A 21,329-nucleotide genomic window follows, 5' to 3' on the forward strand; every position below is an offset into this window, starting at 1 on the left:
TGCCATGTCCAAGCAATCTTTCAAACATTGAAGATACTTTTGAATAAAAATAAAATTATGCCCTACTTATAAGGAAAATAAATAAAGAAAAGAGGGTCGGAAAATACCTTGAAGGGGGGTAGGGGACCACCAAAGGAAGAAGAGCTGCACCGGTAACGCGGTGCATACTAATTTTAAAGGATGCTGGGACAGCGACAGAGGTTTTTTTTTTCAAAAATAAATATATTAAAAAATAATATTTTTTAAAAAATTTTAAAATAAAAATTAAATTGCTTTTTAAAAAATAATTGGACCGCGCACAGTTCAATTCCAGCTCATCCTTTTTATTAAAAATATAAAAACAAATTGAAAATTTGACTAAGAAAAAAACCCGACGTTACACTTTGACTCCTTCCTTCCTTCCCCTACAAAACCCCTCCGTCTCCTGTCCCCAACCTTTGCCTCTCTCTGTTTTTTTTTTTTCTCAGAAGAATGGGGAGAGACGAACTCTGCATAACTGTACCCAGCCTCTTTCGCTGTCCAATCTCTCTCGACGTAATGAAGTCTCCCGTAAGTCTCTGCACCGGCGTCACATACGATCGCTCCAGTATTCAACATTGGCTCGACTCCGGTCACGACACCTGTCCCGCCACCATGCAAATCCTCTCCTCCAAGGACTTTGTTCCTAACCTCACTCTCCAACGCCTCATCAACCTCTGGACCACCACAGCCGCCACCAAATCCTCTGCTCTCGATCCGGCAGTTTCCGAAGAGAAAGTCAGGGCTTGGATTGAAGAAATTAAGAGCGGAAAGATAGAGAGGTGTTTGGATTCGATTGTAGAGTTTGTTAGTTGTGGAGAGGTCAGCCGAAGGTTTTTGGTCAGCTTTGATGGTTTTTTGGAGGCGATCGTGGGTGTTTTGAACACAAATTGCGTGCCAATTCGTGTTCTGGAGTCGGTTATCAGGGTTTTAAGTTCAGTTTTGCTTGAAAATGGAGTCAATGAGAAATTGCACGAATTAGTCTTCACATCAAATTTGAATTGCCTGCCTTCCTTTATTTCTGTTTTGCGAAACGGAAGTTTGGAGTACAATATCGCATGCGTCACCGTTTTGGAGTCAATTACAATAAACAACCAATCAAAACAGCTCGTTGCAGGGACACAGGACGTCTTGCCGGTTCTATTACAACTTCTCAAAATTGAAAACGACCATCAGGATTTAAACGAAGTGGTCCTGTCGTTTTTGATTTCGGTGTCTATAACTCGGTCAATCAAGACTCGGCTAGTTCAACTCGGACTGGTTGGAGTTCTATCGAACATGCTGTTGAGCCAAAACGCTGCCGTTTCTGTCGTGGAAAAGTCACTGAAGGTATTGTCAATGATTTGTACGTGTGCGGATGGACGGTCAGCGATAAGCGTTGACCCGACATGCGCAGGGGCGATAGTGGAGAGATTAATGAAGGTCTCAAAAACGGCAACGGAGGATGCCGTGGTGGTGCTGTGGAGCATGTGTTGTCTGTTTAGGGATGAGAAGGTGCTGGAGAGAGTGGTGAGGAGCAATGGAGTGACAAAAGTCTTGTTGATTATGCAAAGTGAAGTAGGGGAAGGGAATGTAAGGAGGATGTGTGGTGACTTGATCAAGGTTTTAAGACTTGGCTGTAAAAATGGTGGCGGCCTTGGTGGCGCGGTGAGTTACGAGACCAAAACTACTCATATCATGCCTTGTTAAATTCTTGGAGACGCTGAATCTGATGATGCTTTTGTGGATGATGTGAAATTAGTTTCTTTTTAACATAAAAACATTAACGTACACACATGAAAAGAAGAAAATGCTCAATTGTTTTACTCTTGATCTTGAATGGATTTTGAATTTGAAGCTCAGCTTCCAGTCTAATGAAAATTTATACAATTATATCATTTTATGCTGTGTTTTTATTTTTTTCCTTTCCTTTGCACAGAATGTTCTTCAGGCCAATTTTTGTTAGGACTTTCTTATATACCATATTCTTTATTCCCCAGCCTGTACACTAATCACGGCGTTCGTTGCTTGTTTGTGATCCCTGACACCATTGCTGTCAATTTTGGGATGACATTACAATGAATAATAAAAGTTGACATGATCAAACCTCTATATCTAAATGTGGACACGAGAGTCGTGTCCAATATTATAGAATCGATATTGTTTTTATTGACGAATAAATATTTTGACAAATTAATATTGTTTTTATTGAACCCAGAATTGTTTCACGCAATTTTTTCAAAAAACAATTTGTTGCCTTTATTTTTTTTTGTTGTTTTATCCTTCAACAGTAATTAAGTTTTATAATTTTATTTAGTTTACTTTTAAAAAAGTTATGTCGGTATCGCAATCATATTGCATATTCAACATGTTAACTTGGATGAGATGATATTGGGTTTTGTTAACATTTTTTTTTTTGAATATTTATACTTTTCCACGTAGCACAGAAAAATAATAGCTTATTAGGATTAAGAATAAAGTATTTATTGATTGAAATTAGGTACTATCATAATTTCCTCGCCGAACTCCATCTTGATTGTATATAATTGGAATGGCTCGTTGTATCTTCCTCGGATAATTCAACTGGACCAATTTTCAGAGCGTGTTTGATATTGTAGTAGCTGTTATGGTTGTGGCTTGAAAAAAGTTGTTTTATAAAAAATACTTTTAGTTGAGGTTGGTTTGAAAAAATAAATGTTTGGTTAAAACTGTGGTTGAAATTGAGGCTGAACAAAAAGTAGTTTAATGTGTTTGGTTAAGAATGCTTTTGAAATTGAAGTTATAAAATAATATATATATATATATATATATATATATTAATATTGATGGTTTTTAATTTAAATATTGTAGATTTAACTATTGTTATTACATCATGAAATAAATAATACTTTATATAAAATATTTTTTATTGTTTCATTAAATTATCTACAATTCCATCACGTATGAAATGTATCTGACAAGGACTATAGTTTTCACAAATTTTGTAAGAGCGCAACAACATCAAGTAAAATATAATCATGAATAAAATTAAAATTGTGATCAAATTATGTAAATGTGGTGTCATCAAGCGATCTCCGTCTAATTTATGTAGTTATTGAATAATGTTTAACACTAGTTTTTTGAATAAAACACAATTAATAAAAAAAATTATTTTGTTGGATCGGACTCGATTCAATGCATTTTTAGCTTTGAACCGAACCAGTCCAGTCGGATCAATTTCACTATTCATTGAAGAAAATGGATGAACAATGAAGCCATGCTCCACTGTTCACGTGAATAGTGGAGCATGGCTCCATTGTTTAGAAGAACAATGGAGCCATGCTTATTTTCCCGTTACAAGAAGCAGCCAAGAGCTGCTTCTTGATAGTTGAGATTGCACCATAGTTAATGGTGGGACTCATTATTAAAAAACTATGATAACAACATTATCAAACGATAAAAATTATGGTTGCAGGTGAATTTCATCCACGGTCAAAATACCAAACAGCATCTACGTCCACTCACTCTGGTTGTTCTATAGGAAGAGCTAGCTTTGCCACAGCCGGAAAAATCACATTGGTGTTGTTGCTACATGCCATTACAGTTTCGGCCCATGGCAGAAAAAAACAAGGCTGCAAATTTTTGTCGCTAGTTTTATTAATTTTTGTAGGTGCACCATTGGGCCTTGTAGGCTGTGCGGATAGGCTAGAATCCTGTAAAGTCCATGGGCTTGATGCCTATTGGGTTGTTGTTTCCCATTTTATTTTAACAGAACCATTTTCTTCCTGTGCAAACACGGGCATTTGGACGTCCTGTAAAGTTTCTCTTGACGAAAATGAGACCACGATGTTTTCGAGACCCGTTCGCCTACAAGACTCGTGAAAAGAAGTTGAGAACACAAAACTGACTCCGGTTTTTTAGAAGACTTGTGAAGTAATTACCTGATCTGTGCTGGTAGATTTAATGAATGGAAAATGTTGAGAGTAATTAGGGATATTTTATTAATTATATTTTAAAATTTACTTTTAAAAATGATAAACACAAAGAAAGAAAGAATATAAAATTCATGAATCATTAACTAAAAGAATATCTTTAATTTTTTTTATATTTATTTTTTAAAAATAAAATCTAGAAAATAACAAATAAGATATTACTGGTTATTACTATAAAATTACTGATTTACATAAAATTATTGTAGAATTATCTCAATTTATGTGCCTTTTGTTTATTTCCTCCACACAGTTCATCCAAATATATCTTTTGAGATCGGAATCAATTAACAAAAAAGAGCTTTCAATGCCATTCTCTGCCCCTCTTGTTTAACTCTTACCAAAATATTATTGAGCGTTTCGTTGTAACTCCCTTGTTGATATGATTTGACTGGACCATAGGCATTTTATTGGACTGATATTTTAACAAAACACAATAAGAGTGTGATGTGATCAAATTAAAACACGAAAAGATCAATTTATTTGCAAGACTTTTGAACAAAATATTAAGGTATGCTTCTATGGAATATATGTCGACCATAGGCATTTTGTACGTTGATAAAAGATTTGGATTTTTCGTGTCCATGGACTGTAAACCTGGCTGTTCTCTAATATGGGTTAAGGGGCTCATGGGTTCATGACTTTAATATTTCAGTTTCCTTGTTAATTAATTTAGTTTTTGGATTTCTTGATAAAATATTACCCGAAAAAAAGTTCTTCATGGTGTTTTTCTGGGTCACAGGAGTTATAAGTTGACCCAGTAGATTAGGCGGTCTATACCAAGCCAACAATATATTTGATTTTTGGTTATTTAAGACTTGACCAGAGCCCCAGGTCAATTAAATATTCATTAGTTTATTGTTTTAATGTTTGAGTTTGCCTATTAATTGATTTAGTTTTTGGATTTCTTGGAAAAATGTTGCCTAAAAAAAATCACTATCAAGTTTCTCCGAGTCATTTGAGTTATATAGGTAAACTTAGCAGACCAAGCAAGTTATTCCGAGCCAATAACAAGTCCTGTTTTTGACAACTTCAGACCTGACCAAGATCCTGAGTTAATTAGTTGGATCAGGTCTGCTAACTATAAACCTAATTTTACTCATGTTATCATCATATGGATATCATTTTTTACATTAAAAATAAACAATTGACTCAACTTTCAGAGTAGCGCAAACAAAACTATCTAATAAGCTCACCCCCACTACTTATGCTGTACCAAACATTTTCTACTTCAAGACTGAAGCCAATATAATCTTGACATCTTTCAAACCTTAGCCCCCCCTAAGGGGTTCCCTCTCAGAAACGCTTAATCTCCTATCCATTTTCTGTTATGGTGACGGATCACATCCACGTCGACCGCTTTTATGAAGTGTGCCCTTTGTGGAAGCCCGAATCAATTGTGCCATGTCTGAATTTTTTGAACATCCAGAAATTGAGTGGTTGGACAAATTCCTTACATGCTCTCCCTTCTCTAAGGAATCATACGACGATGTACATGTACCCCTTTCAGCTTTTCAAGCGAACATATTTGCACGTGGCAGAATGGTTGTCGGTGGATGTATGTCTCGCAAGATTGGGGATGGAGTAACAGCATTCGTTTTCTGTGGAACGTGGGCTGCCATTACTCGCGGGGCACATCATAGAACAGTCCACCCTGATTTTGCTAGGGCATCGTCCATCTTTCCACCAATAGATCCTTTCCTAAAAACATGTTATTCTACAGTTGAAAGATGGTGGCTCCTGCCAGGAAGGCAAGCACGTAACAAGAAGATCTTTGTTTGATCACAAATCACTTGCCACACCGAAGCACATGACGAAATGAAACCGTGAGGCTGCTCCAAGCCGTGTTGCAGCAGTATTTGTTGAAAGTTAAGCTGGTTACTTGGTTTTAAAGCTTCAGATGCTAATCCTGAAGTTATAACGTGAAGAAGGAAGTAAGGAAGAAGATTCTGTTGAAATCAGTTAAAGCAGTTAAAAGTTGTTATTTCTGTTTTCAATTCTGTTACAACCGTTTCCTGCATGTGTAAAAATCTTAGCCATTAATTGATGAATGGTTGAGATGAACTGATTATGTAACGTGTATAAAAGCAGGATTCCTGCATCAGAAACTAACAAGAAATATACAAGTTCTTCTTCTCTTCTTCTAAAAAATACAGACCTCTGCCACAAACTCTTCTTCTTTACAAACGAAATTCAACATGGTATCAGAGCATCTTTGATTCCTGAGAGGGGCGTAAACTGTGAAAACAGATGGATTAAAACTGTTTATTCTTAACAATGGTTGGATCAAGCTCTGTTGGAGGAGATCTAAGAACTCCACAGTTCAATGGCACAAATTACGATTTTTGGGCTGTAAAAATGGAGACAATCCTCATAGCATTTGATCTATGGGACGTAATAGAAATTGGAATAAAATCTCATCAATCATCTGAGATTGCAACTGGATCAGGCGATGAAGAGAGTGAAGCTGAGATTTCTTCGCTGCAAACATCCACTATCTCCAGAGAAAACAAAATCAAGAATGCTAAGGCATTAACCCTCATACAAAGAGCATTAACAGACGATCTTTTCCCACGAATAAGAAACGAGAAGGATGCAAAAGGAGCTTGGGATATTTTGAGCAGAGAATTCAGAGGAGATAAAAAGGTTAGAGCAGTGAAACTTCAAGGAGTGAGAGCAGACTTTGAATATTTGAGAATGTCAGAAAGTGAAAGCTTAGATGGTTATCTAGCTAAATTCTTTGCAACTATAAACAACCTAAAATCATTAGGTGAAGATGTATCAGAAAACAGAATTGTGCAGAAATTATTAATGAGTCTAAGCAGAAGATATAAGTCCATTGTGTCAATCATTGAAGAGACACGAGATCTTGAAGTTCTAAGAGCAGAAGAAGTCATTGCTTCTATTAAGGTATATGATAAGAGGGAGGATCTGCATGATGAAAGGGATAAGCTAAGAGGAACAGAAAAAGCCTTTAGCAGTTTAAAAGTTGGAAACAATCAAGGTTACAATTCTTACAAGAGTTTCCAAGGTAGACCTACTCAGAAGTGACAACCACAAGAGATGAGGGGATCAAATTGGACTCCAAACAGAACTCTGAATAGCTACAGCAATTCAAGCTGGAATAACACTGTTGGAGGGAGCAGTTAAGCTGGAGAAAAACCACAGTGTCAAGTCTGTCAGAAACATCATTTTGGATTGTGCAGGCACAAAGGAAAACCAAGATGTGGAAGATGCAATCGTTTTGGCCATATTGCAAAAGATGGTGATAGTTACAGTAACAAACAATTAGCCAACTATGCAAAGGAAGAAGGAGTAACCACATGAACCATGTTCTATGCTTGTCATTCTGCAAGTCTGCAAGATAGTAATATATGGTTCGTGGACAGTGCATGCAGCAACCATATGACATCTCAAGAATCTGAACTAATCAACATTGATAGATCAGTAACATGCAAAGTCAAGATGGGCTCATGAGACCTTGTGCAAGCTACTGGAAAAGGTACATTGGTTGTGAAGACTCAGCATGGAATAAGATACATACAAGAGGTGCTGCTTGTTCCAGGATTGGATGAAAACCTATTGAGTGTGGGTCAAATGATGGAGCATGGCTATTATACCCTGTTTGGAGGAAACAAAGCAGTGATATTTGATGATGAAAGCCTCAACAATATTGTAGCAAAAATGATCATGGGAGGAAATCGTTGTTTTCCCCTTTCACTTGAGTCCATGACACCTGCAACAAGGAAAGCATCAGTGATTGAAGATTCCTGGATCTGGCATAGAAGACTGGGACATTTGAATTTTGCTAGCATGAAAAAGATGCAACAAAAGGAGATGGTATGTGGACTTCCAGTATTGACAGAAGTGGAAAGTGTGTGTGCAGGCTGTGCTTCAGGAAAGCATCACAGGGAGAAATTTAACAAAGAACAAACGTGGAGAGCAAGCTATCCACTGGAATTGATCCACACTGATCTGTGTGGACCAATGCAGAATGATTCTGTGGGAGGGAACAGATACTTCATCACATTCATTGATGATTATTTAAGAATGTGCTGGGTATACTTTCTCAGAAACAAATCAAATGCACTCAATATATTCACAAAATTCAAAGCATTTGTTGAGCTACAAAGTGGATACAAATTGAAGAAGTTGAGAAGTGACAGAGGTGGTGAATATACTTCAACCGAGTTTCAAGAATTCTGTGTAAAACAAGGAATGGAGAGGCAGCTGACAATTGCACATTCTCCTCAACAAAATGGAGTTGCGGAGAGGAAAAACAGGAAAATCTGTGAGATGGCAAGGTCCATGTTGATTGAGAAAGAAATACCAGTGAGATTCTGGGCAGAAGCTGTAAGTACAGCTGTTTATCTTCAGAACAGATGCTATACAACATCAGTTATGGGAAAAACACCATTTGAAGCCTTTACAGGGAGAAAGCCAGGAGTCAAGCACCTGAAAGTGTTCGGGTGTTTATGCTACACACATATCTCATCATCTCTAAGGCAGAAATGGGATTGCAAAGCTGCAAAAGGAGTATTTGTTGGATATGGAAGTTGTGAAAAGGGATATAGAGTGTATGATCTGAAATCTGAGAAGATTATACTTTCAAGAAGTGTGATTTTCAGTGAGAATGAGTCATGGGATTGGGGAAGAAGTCAGATGAATCAAATGCAAATGCCTCTCAATCTTAAGGGAGATGAAGCTGAAGATGAAAATCCTGAAGGACATTCTGCTGAAATTCAACAAGATACTGACAGTAATCACAATCAACAATCAACACCTAGTTCTACTCCAGTAAAGTTGAAATCCTTGGAAGAGATATATGCAAGGTGCCATATGTGCATCATAGAACCTGAGAATTATCTAGAAGCAGCTGGAGATAAAGCCTGGCAGGAGGCTATGAAGGAGGAACTGGAAATGATAGAGAAGAACAACACCTGGGAATTGGTGGAGAGACCGACTAACAAACCTGTTATAGGAGTGAAATGGGTGTACAAAACCAAACTTCATCTTGATGGAACAATACAGAAACACAAGGCACGACTTGTGGCTAAAGGATATGCACAGAAATCTGGAATTGATTACAATGAAACCTTTGCACCAGTAGCAAGGTTAGACACAATCCGAACTCTCATTGCACTTGCAGCACAAAAGAGATGGAAGTTGTTCCAGTTGGATGTTAAATCCGCATTCCTAAATGGTGTGCTTGAAGAAGATGTATATGTAGAACAACCTAAGGGATTTGAAGTGAAGAATGCAGGACATAAAATCTACAAACTCAGGAAGGCTTTATATGGATTAAAGCAGGCACCAAGGGCCTGGTACAGTGAGATTGATGCGTATCTCTCCATGTGTAAATTCAAAAGGAGTACAAGTGAAGCTACTCTATATACAAGGTCAGATCGTGAAGGTAATTTGATCATTGTCTCAATTTATGTTGATGACATTATATACACTGGCAGTAGTGAGAAGATGCTGTGTGAGTTCAAAAGGGAAATGATGTAGAGATATGAGATGACTGATCTTGGACTTCTTCATCATTTTCTTGGCATGGGAATATTACAAACTGATCAAGGAGTATTCATTCATCAAAGCAAGTATGCCAAATCCTTGCTTAGCAAGTTTGGTCTTGAGGACTGCAAACCAGTAACTATTCCTTTGGCCACTAGTGAGAAACTGAAGAAGGCAGATGGAAGTGAATTGGCTGATGAAGGTCTTTACAGGAAAATAGTAGGAAGTTTACTATATTTAACTGCAACAAGACCTGATCTGATGTATGCAACCAGTTTGTTGTCACGGTTCATGAATGGACCTACCAAAATTCATATGGGAGTTGCAAAAAGGGTTCTAAGATATGTGCAAGGAACTCTCAGCTATGGCATCGAATATGTTAGAAATCAGTCAGCAACACTTATTGGATTCTGTGATGCAGATTGGGCAGGAAGTGAAGATGACAGCAGGAGCACCTTTGGGTATGCATTCAGTTTTGGAAGTGGAGCATTCTCCTGGGCATCTGTGAAGCAGAACACAGTTGCATTATCAACTGCAGAAGTTGAGTATGTCTCAGCATCTGAAGCAACTGCTCAAGCCATTTGGTTACGGTTTGTTCTTGATGATTTTGGTGAAATGCAAGCTGAGGCAACACCCTTGTTCTGTGATAATACGTCAGCAATTTCAATGGCCAAAAATCCTGTTTTTCATCAAAGAACTAGACATATAAACATGAAGTATCATTTCATAAGAGAGGCTCTGCAAGAGGGAGTAATAGATGTGAAATTCTACAGAAGTGAAGAACAGCTTGCAGACATCTTCACGAAAGCATTGCCTAAGGACAGATTCAAACAACTAAGATTGAATCTAGGAGTTAAACCAGTAAGCAGCTTAGGAGAGGCTGTTGAAAGTTAAGCTGGTTACTTGGTTTTAAAGCTTCAGATGCTAATCCTGAAGTTATAACGTGAAGAAGGAAGTAAAGGAAGAAGATTCTGTTGAAATCAGTTAAAGCAGTTAAAACAGTTAAAGCAGTTAAAAGTTGTTATTTCTGTTTTCAATTCTGTTACAGCCGTTTCCTGCATGTGTAAAAATCTTAGCCATCAATTGATGAATGGTTGAGATGAACTGATTATGTAACGTGTATAAAAGCAGGATTCCTGCATCAGAAACTAACAAGAAATATACAAGTTCTTCTTCTCTTCTTCTCAAAAATACAGACCTCTGCCACAAACTCTTCTTCTTTACAAACGAAATTCAACAGTATTTGTCTGGTTTCATCTGAAAATATTTCATGTGTGCTTCTGGAGCTGCATCAGGCTCCTCAAGGCCATCCATTTTACGGCTAGCAATGAACATGCAGCAGCGGACACTGTCAAGCTTGTTGGATGGTGCTATTTGCTACTGCAGAGATGTTCATAGGGTTGCATAAATTGACCAACATATTAAGTGAAGCTATTGCAAAACTTGACGATGATTGTGAAAAGTCTACCAAGGAGAGGAAGGAATTTAAGGTGTTTTGAAAAGCATAGACATGCTAGAAGGCATGCTTAGTGCGGAAAAATCAGATAGGCTCTCTCCATCACAAGTTGGACTAATTATTATCGGTGTTGATGATGTTATTAGTCTTGGAGCCTGGGAGGATTGGGGCTTTTGGGAAAGTTGGAGCTGCGTTTATGAATTTCACTATTTTGAGTGAAACAAAGGGGAGTAAAGGGATCACTTTAGATGGAAAAAGAATGGAAGTATTCGAGAATGATCCTGAATTCCTAAAATATGCAATCCTGAATACCAAAATTACAAGCAGCCAGCAAATTGCCTGATGATCAACCATGCCAGGATGATACAGCAGCAGATCTAAGAGACTAATTGATGTGCGTCTGATGAAAAGGTAACGCTGAAGCAGAAAAAAAGGGGGAAATGCTCTCAGGCAAAGCCAGACAATACACTGGTTTCCTTGTTTTAGTTTCCAATTTTTGTACGCGAAATATGTAGTCGGATTCAAATGTTGTTTTATGCAAAATATAAAAAGAAGTTTTAACTTTCTTTTTGTGCAAGATACATACAGTTCATCAATGATCCTTTTTAGTGACATCTCAGTAAAGAAGCGGCAACGCCATTGATTCCTTTCCTAAGATCGATTTGCTATCAGCCCTGAATGGTAGAGTCCAAGTGCAGCTGGTGAGTTCTATCATGGAGAAAAATAAAAGAAGAAAATGAAATACTGTTACGTTCAGCCATTAGCCATTAAGCAAGCATTGAATTCAAGAAAGAAGCAACAGTTGAAGAAGAGTTCTCCACATGAGAAATATGACAGCAGAGGAGCAGTTAGTCAGTTAGCAGAGTTATTTGTTTAGCTGTTAGCTAATAATTGCTATGGTTAGCAGGTTGAAGTTGTAAATAATCATGCGCAAGAAACGTGACGAGTAAGGAATAAGAAATCACTATTTTGACAGTTAATACTGTTATGCCTCTCTTTCTTTTAATTTTCTTGTTTTCTCATTCTCAATCTTTTCTCACTGCTGATGAGGAGTAAACTTAACAACTTGGTATCAGGCATTGATACATAGCTAAAATAATAGAGAATAACAAGAAGAGTCAATATTTTTTGTTATAGATTTTTATAAATAAAAAGAATCTTTAAAATAAAATGAATATAGCAAATATGTCAAATCTAAGAAACTTGATTTTTACAATCAGTCAAGTTCAATATAACACGTGTTTAACAAATTTGCTAGGCCCAGAGGATTTGGGCCTGACAATCAGTCAAGCCTAAGATAATGTAGGTCTGACAAATATATCAAATCTAAAACATTTGATTTCAACCATTATCAAGTTTTAAAGCTATATATCTAATTCTAGATGATCCCTTAAATTAAAAGTATTGAAAGCATGATAAACTACCATATCTCTGCATCTAAGATAATTACGTGAGTTATTCATATTTGATATAATGATTTTCTTATACTTGTGAGTGTACATAAAATCTTTTAAGGGGCCTACCATATTTACTATGATATGTAAAATATATTTGTTCTTATTAATGTCATGAAAAGCAGAGGACTTTTTCAGTCTTTCACTTCTATGAAAATGACAAGGTTTAGAGAGTATAAATACCTCTTGAGCCATCCGAGTAAGAATTAATAACTTTTTATCTCTTATAAATAAATTTATATAGATTTTAGATCATTAATCATCTTAAAACTCGGGAACAAATATTTTTTATCCTTGAATTTAAGGTTCTTTTAAGTTATTTATTGTCTTTCATGTAAACATATTGACTTTATCATTGGATGGTCTTTAAATCCCCTTAATTGAGATTATTTTTGTAGGTATTCAAACTTTTAATATTAGCGTAGAATTCCTTAGTCTAAAGAGAAGAAATCCAATTATCTGAATAAATTAATTAACTACTATCTCAAACACTAAATAAGTCATTATTTATCTATGTTATATTTTGGGACATCATCAATTAAGAACTTTGAGGAGCACAATAGAAAGGTGGATGGGCAAATACAACACCTACATAAGAAATTATAAGCGATAATAGAGGACTACGCATAAAAATAAATAATTAATTCAACTCAAAACTTGATTTTATCACAGCATCATAGAAAGTATCATAAGGAGTAATAGAGGTTGACAAGGAGGAGAGAATTAAATCAAATATATAGATGAAATTCTTCCTCATCACAAAAGTAATCAAAGAAGAGAAGGCACATGAGGTTTATAAAAATATTTTTATAATTAAAACTATATTAAAACAATATTTTTTAAAATATTTAATATAACATATTAAAATTATTTAAGAGCACATAAAAAGACACAAATTTAATGGGTTTCAAGTGATATTGATAAATATCAATTTAAAAAGACATAAATTTAAGATTGAAGTTGGGCTGTTCTTGGCTTTTGTTTTTTAATTAGTTAATATAAATTTTGAATGATTTGATGTTAGGGTTTTTGTTGCAATTGTGAACAAGTCTTAAATTTTCTGAACTGAACCGTACTTTAATCTTTCTTTTTTTGTATAGCATTAGATTACATTCAATCTTTAATTTGTTTGATGCATGTGGTCATAAATGCAAAAGCAACTACGTAAAACAGTGTCTCGATTGCCGCATCGAAGCTTTTCTGGCATATTTTTTGTGACATTGTTGAAATGATCTTATAATGAAAATTTAGATCTTGGGATGTCAGTGAAATTAATTGCTGCGTCTGTGACTAGCTAGCTCTTCTTCTTTTATGATTTCTATGTTGTTTTGCAAATTGTCATAAATTCAGGTTTAAACAGAAAGATTATGTTTAATTGAGGCCATATGTTAATTTATTTTTAAGTTTCTTCTATATATATATATATATATATATATATATATATATATATATATATATTTGGTTGCTCGTCTTCCGAAATTTGTTCATGTATTATTGGTGTTTGTTTTCTGCATTTTCACCTTTTTTTTTCTTTCCCTATCAAGCATTCCTTATTGAAGAAAAGGTTTGCTGCAGTAATATTTGCTTCCGGATAACCTGTTTCTCCTTTTCTTTTTATTTAATTATGAGTGCAACATGAACATTATTCATCATTTTTGCAACTCACAGTTTTTTAATCTTTCTTGTCTCTATATTGATTTGCATGAGGATTCCAGTCAAAAATTCTTTCCGTGGGGTGTGTTCAGGCCAAAGAAACCTTCGCTTTGGCAATTGATGTTGTTCCTGGGGAAGAACAACGCATCCCGAAGGCCATAACCTGGGAAAAGGAGGATGGAAATATGAAGATGGTATTTTTACATCATTTCCGAGTTTTCAAGGATTATCCTTTTACAGGTGCTCCTGAGCTACTTATAATGATGGTATTTAAGAATTGAGTTGTGATAGTAGGCTGTCAATTTTCATGGTAATGATGGTATTTAAGAATTGAGTTCTCATGGTAGGCTGTCAATTTTCATACGCCACACCATGAACTGCACATGATTTTTACAAAGAATAATTCCAATGTTCCCTCGAAAGTTTTATATTGAATCAACTAATAAAAAAAAAAAAAAAAAAATTTCTTTTTTAGTGCCGAGACCTTTGAAATCTGAATATATAAAATCTTGAGATAAAGTTTTCTACTTTCAATTAAAGATCTAAATGACATCGTATGCATCATTTATATTTTAAAAAATAGTAAAATATATATCTAACTAAAAACTATATGTAAATTTTTAAATTATGGAGCTCATTAAAAATAAAAAATAAATAAATTACTTTATGTTTTCTTATGAGTTAAGCATTGAATCGTATTTGAGTGTCAACATTAATTGATTTTATTAAATATATTGTTGCTTTAAGTTACATTATGCTTTTCTTTATTTTTAATGTAAATCGTATTGAAAAAAGAAAGATTTTGATTTTGTATGTAGTTGATATATCCACATCTAAATTGAACATTATTCTTTTTGCAGTCTCTTCTATCATTTTACTCACATTGTCTTTTCTCTTTTCAAATATAAAATTGCTTTCAATTAATAAAAACATCTACACAAATCATCTAACCTAACTATAAAATAGAAGACGTGTATCATGTAAGCCGGTTTGTTTTTGTATTTTAAAAATATTTTTTGAAAAAATTTAAATTTTATTTTATTATTTTATTTATTTTAAATTAATATTTTATTTATGTTTTTAAATCATTTTGATACATTAATATTAAAAATAATTTTTATAAAATAAAAAAATATTATTTTAATATATTTATAAATAAAAAATACTTCAAAAAAATAACCATAATAACACTTATAAATATCCTAGGCATCCAACTTGGTTACTTTTCGTATGCTCCTCTTATACGAAAGGAAAAATCAAAGAAGACCTTTTCCTCTTGAGTCATTATTAAAACGAGCTCCTGCTAATCATCATAAATTGAGACGTCAAGTGATTTTCCTCTGAGACCTGGAAATAGTCGAGGCACATGCCTAAAAGAAGAGTCAGAGGATTCAATCGGGACGCCAGGGATGTTGGTGACGACTGATCTACTAGAAGATTCCATTAATCGTATTGATTATGTCTACAAGCCGTATAAATGATGGTATAAACAAGTGAAAAACGTATATCACAGTTATTACCAAGTCCAATTAATTGACAGATTCTCCATTGAAACAGTACTGCATGACATGGAATTTAATCTCCAAATGTTTGATTTTACCTGAATGTTTCCATTTTTGTCGGGCTGACAAATCGTCTGCACAATTATGAATTTAAAATTAGTGCAGCCTGTTAAGGTCATGCCAGCCAGCTTCTGTTTTCACTAATTACAACTTTCCCATATTGATTAGTATAATATTAAAAATAATGCTAATCTGAACCTTTATTGACTGGTTTTTCTTCCTTAATTACTGTTCTTGTTTAACCACTCCCACATAACTAGGCGAATTTGATAAAATAAATACCTTAAAGTTTTGAACTTAACCACGTGGTAGAGTATAATATTGATTTTTTTGACTTCGTGGCACCAAAAGATATCACCACCGAAAAATTGAAAAAAAAAAACATTAGGATTGCCCATGGAAAATATCCCATTGCTGCTTACCAACGAAAACTGTAATGAAAAATTTCCATCAACAATTCCATTAGCATTTTTAAAGTGTCAAATTATCGACATAATTTTGATCAAAGGAATTAAACTCAACAGTTCTTTATCTCCCCTCTCTTTTCTTCTTTTTTAATTCAAATCCTAACCCTAATTTCTTTAAATTTCAGACACCCCCCTTTAAAATTCAACCACCCACCTGCCGGTCCCGACACATTCTCCTTCTCTTAGTTCTATTTCTTGTCAACTACAATTCATCAAATAAAAAAAGTGATTTATTTTTGTTGTAACATCTATTTATGTTTGAAGTTAATTTATTCAAAATTTGTTTGTTGAATTTATAATTTGCAAGCATATTTAAGTGTTTTACTTGTTATATAATAATAATTAATTTGTTGTAGTAATATATGATTTATATTCTGAGGTTTGTTTGAGATTTAAGAGAAATAAATTTAATTTGTGACTTGACGAAATTGAGTTTGATTTTTTTAAAAACTTAGATATGTTGAAATTAAAGAAATAATGGATAATTTAATAAGTATCGACTATTTTTTTTATTAATTTTATAATTAAGTTGAAAATTTGGGTTCTTTGAAGTTTCTCAGCCATGTCAAGATTTTGTTTATAGTAGTTTAAAATAACCTAGAAGATAAATGTTTTTTATTTATTTGATTGCTAGACAAATTAGTGTGAAGCTAGTTTTATATTATTTTTCTAATGAAATTTTTGTTCGGCAAATATAATAGGCAATTTACTTCTTGTAAAGATATCATGCCTCCCAACAAATCTAGTAGGCAATTCATCACTTTTATCATGGCTAATCTAGCAGGACCAATCAACTGTTTGATATATCAATTATTTTATGTTTTTTTATTATTATTTTTTAACCAATTATTTGATATATTTCTGTTATGAAATTTTTTTTTAGGTTTAATAAGTTAATATTTAAAGCATGAAGAGGACCCAATTGATACTAAAATTCAGCTTGCTATGTGGGAATGCTTCTTTTTTTGTCAAAACTTTTTCTCGTTTTCTTGTGTCTCTCTATGTCAATATCATTTTTCATGCATGTATTTGTACTTGAAATATTAAATAGGTCTATTTGATGAACAATATTAACTTTGTGAACAAATTTTACTAAGATATGCCATTTGAATTTTAGTTGAGAAGAATGAAATTAACGTTTAACCTTGTTATTAGCATGCAATTGTTAAGATTTTATATTCTAGTTCAGTTTATGGGCGTGAATATAATTGATTCCATGTTGTTGTTTATTAGGATTTAAGGTAGTATGATTGTTGTGGTTGGAGATCATAAGATACATTAATAAGAAAGAAAATGTAATTTCCAACCGAATTACTAATAAAAAATTTCATTGACATCTTTTAATGCTAACAAAATAAAAAACTCTGATGAGATATTTTTTTATGATAGCTTTTCATTGATAATTCTATCAGCAATGCTATTACTGGTGTAATTTTATCTAAACATCTATTGAATTTTCTGTTGATATTTTTTTAATTTTCTAATAGTGTATGAGATAAAAACTCCAGGTGTAGAGCACTAATCCTTGTATTTTAAAAAAAAAAACAGGGCAGCATTCAAACTTTAGCTCATAGTCAATTTCGGAAGTGTTTGTTTCACATTGATAGACAGTGAATGGATGCATCAGAAAATACTTGATGGATGTCAAGTGCCTTCACATTTACTTGGTTTGGCAATTTTAAAAAGGCAAGTAGGGGAGAAAGGTAGCACATCATGTTTCAATTAATAATATTTTGACACGGTGTTGGTGTCATATAGGCCACACGATGAAGCGCTTGAATCCAGGTGCTTTAACAATAGCACATCACTTAATATTCAAAAATTTATTTCCAAACGACTTCAGCGATACTAGCAATTTATTTCCAATGCATTCCAGCCTCAACCTTAAGGTCACATATGAAAGTCAAGGTCAACGGTAAGAAGGTTGCCAAGCCGCTGTCCAAGTTGGGTTTGGTCGAGTCAATATCTTAGCCAGGCTAGCTCAACTTGGAAATTATTCTCAATTTATCTGCTTTGGTAGGTTTAGAACTTGTTCACACGGGTCAAATAAACTGATCTGTGGGTATCCAGCTCTAAACTTTGACGTCTGTTGAATAACAAAAGAAGGTTTTTTTTTGCTCTTTATAATAATGCCCTCGCCACGAAGAAAAACAGGCGACTTCCTTAAGGTGGTTGCATTGCTGTGGGATTTTTGAGCGTCAAGATAACCACTCCTTGAGCTGATTACTGGAAGGGTAAATCATGTACTAAAGAGAAAAGCAACAGGTAAAGACCGAAAGAATTTAAATTTGAAACTCACTTGAGGCTCGCCTTCAAACTTTAAGATAGTCAAGGAGATAAAAATTTTAGAGGCAAGGGCCGTGCTAGAAGTTTTTTTTTTGTTTTAGGCTATTAAATAAATATATAAATATTTTTTAAGATCGATTATTAATTCATATACATGAATTTTTAAAATTAATAGTAAAATTTTAATTCAAATATACTAACCAGAATATAAAAAATTAAATTTAAAAATACATAAAATTAAAGCGAAAGTAAAAATAAACTTACTATTAAAGTTACATCCTTCGATGTTTTGTGGAATATAATTAATCTATAATCGAATCTGAATCGATATTGTAACAACCCCTCAACCGGGATAAAATAACAATCTCATGTCAACTGCAAAACAAAGTAATTAAATTTTTTCTCTCTTTTAATTCTTTTTTCCTTCGCTTAATTCTTCCCTAAATTAGTGTTTTATAAGTTGGACTTTGTAAGTTCACAGGGTTATTCTCTCACTTCTTATTTTTTTCCTTGAATTTTTTTTATGTTTTTCCCTTATTTTTTTCTATTTCTCTCTCGCCTTTTCTTTTCTTTCTTCTTCTATTCTGCTTCTGCTTAGTTGGCAACATATAAAAAAAAGAAGGAGCTGATTTGTTTTATTTTTTAATGGTAAATAACCATTTTACTCTTAATAAGTCATTTTGCTTTTAAGTTTCGTTCATCCTAAACTCTTAACTAGATTTTATTTAATATATTTTAAGATCCCTCGTAAAATTTCAACTTGATCTGATGGCCGGATTGAAAATTATGTTCAATAACGTAAAACTAATTAAATTGTGATTTTTTATCAAATTTCTAAATTTCTTCAAAAATTCTGAAATTTTAATCCAAGCTAAAGCATCATATTAGAAGGCTCTACACAAATTTTCAGAATTTTTTAATAACTTAATTGTGAATTATAAATTTTTTTTACATAAAATTAGTTAATTGATAAAATCTTGACCTAGGCTAAAGCCTACCTTAATCTTTGCCATGCCTCCGCCTGTGTTTAGAGGGTTTCCATGACGAGGAGAGTAAGGTTCAAAATGACTTAGTCAAAAAGGATGGTATATATTGGATTCAGTAGAGGAGCTTGACTTGACTTCGATTCATGTAACTAAGGTTCAGAATGACATTGTCACAAAGGATGAAGTTGGGTTTGGTAGAGGAGCTTGACCTGACTTTGATTGATGTAATGAAGGACTAAAAATCAACCCTTTTTCAAGCTGCGCTTGAGTGAAATATCTAAAGGGACCATATATTTTCCTCATCATTTAAAACAAAATGTTGGTGCTCCTTGTTATAATCTATTTATCAGCCACAAGTTTTTGTCATGAAAATTTGAAAACAAGAAAAGGGATGGAAGAAGAAAGGTGATCGTTCATATCTGAAATATTTGGAAAAAGAAAAGAAAAGGAAGAATATTATTTATCTTTTCTTCCTCTCTTATTTTCCCCTTGAACATCATACATAGAGTAATTTGATGGTAATCAATGAAAATCATACATACTCTCTTGCTCTATAATCAGTGTCTGGATCTGATGTTAATTAACACCTATTTCAAGGGTACCGGTGCTGCATTGCATGATGCATTTTTATGGTTTTATAATCTGATTCAACTACTGTATTGATTTAGCTGTCGACCAAGGAAAAAAAAACCATCTAGCTCAGCATCGAATAGATTACAAATGTGAATAGATAAAGCCATCAAGAAGTCTCCAACTTGCTAACCCACCAAAAGAAAGATCAGATTTCTACTATTGCCCCACGTTTCTATCATCAAAGCAAAATAAGCTTTAGAAAAAGAAAAAAAAAAAAAGAGCGAAACCTTTCCCTTCGTTTGTATCTCTCCCTACCTTGAAACTATCAAAAGTCAAAGAAATTATTGTAAGCATTGAAATTATTGAAAAGGTCTATAGATGGAGTGCTTGGAGAATTTATGCGTGGCGAAACGAAGGTTGAAGGACTAGGCATGAAACTACCCTCAATAAAATTCCTGTTACCATAAAGAATAGGACTCAAATCATGGAAGAAGCTAACCGAGTTTTGATCAGGAGAGAAGAAGTTTGGTGGTATTGGAGGAAGTGAAGCTGGCCCAGGAGACAGAATTCCAGGACCCAAACTTGGTCTCTCCATTACTCGATCAATCTCCATGATCCCTTCAACATAACCCAAATCTCCGCCTAGCTGCTGCTGCTTTTGCTGATCTTTGGGTGAATTGGCCTTCTCAATTGTAGCATACCTTGCTGCAGGCGATATTGCACCACAATCATCATTAAAGGGATTGGAGGAGGTTGATGTTGATGAGGAGCCTGTGAGACGTTGAACTAGGGTCATGAATTCATTAGGGTTTGTATGAATCACCTTAGGTGACACTGTATAGATTATCACGGGAGGGCGTGGCTGTGTTGGTGGTTGATTCTGTGGTTGCCGTTGGAATGGTTGCGGTGCTACAGGTGGTTTTCTGATCTTGTGTGAATCTTTGCGGATTTTCAAAGCTGGAGGTCTAGGACCTTGCAATTCTTTTCTTGGTGATCTACTGATAGGGAAGTCTGATGAATCCATGCTGAGTCCTGAATGGTGAACAAGAAGGAACAAAAGGAGATTGGGATGATGGTACTGAGGAGGAGGAGGAGGACAAAAGCATTATTGTTGTGCTGTAAATTATAAGGGGAACATAGGGGGGAGGACATTGAAATACTTGAAGGAGAGCAAGTCAATGGAAATTAATAATGGGAATAATTAAATACCATTGGAAGATGACAAAAGTAAAGATTGGCTACTTCCGTAGTGATTTTCAACTAAGAAGTGGCCGGTTTCGTGGTGTTATTAATGTTTGAACGTGTCCAAGTTTTTTTCTGACAGGGATGATGTCAGACGTGGAAGGAGTCATTTGACAAGTGAGACCAAGCCTCAGTGACGTGGGATGTGCATGTCCATGTAAGCAAACCTAT

The 21,329-nt window shown here is 34.4% G+C and overlaps 2 protein-coding genes across 2 annotated transcripts; one reads left to right on the plus strand and one right to left on the minus strand.

Moving 5' to 3' along the window:
* The first annotated feature begins 392 nt into the window (after window positions 1-392).
* On the plus strand, window positions 393-1,895 carry LOC118031220 (U-box domain-containing protein 27). The gene has a single exon (XM_035035596.2). It carries the CDS (start codon window positions 472-474, stop codon window positions 1,705-1,707), a length of 1,236 nt encoding a protein of 411 aa, XP_034891487.1. The 5' UTR covers window positions 393-471; the 3' UTR covers window positions 1,708-1,895.
* Window positions 1,896-19,759: 17,864 nt separating this feature from the next.
* On the minus strand, window positions 19,760-21,108 carry LOC118031386 (nuclear speckle RNA-binding protein B). Its single transcript, XM_035035816.2, has one exon. The coding sequence runs from the start codon at window positions 20,938-20,940 to the stop codon at window positions 20,242-20,244; it is 699 nt and encodes a 232-aa protein (XP_034891707.1). The 5' UTR covers window positions 20,941-21,108; the 3' UTR covers window positions 19,760-20,241.
* Window positions 21,109-21,329: the final 221 nt, after the last annotated feature.

The sequence above is a fragment of the Populus alba genome, chromosome 14, assembly GCF_005239225.2.
Source record: "Populus alba chromosome 14, ASM523922v2, whole genome shotgun sequence".
NCBI classification, from domain to species: Eukaryota; Viridiplantae; Streptophyta; class Magnoliopsida; order Malpighiales; family Salicaceae; genus Populus; species Populus alba.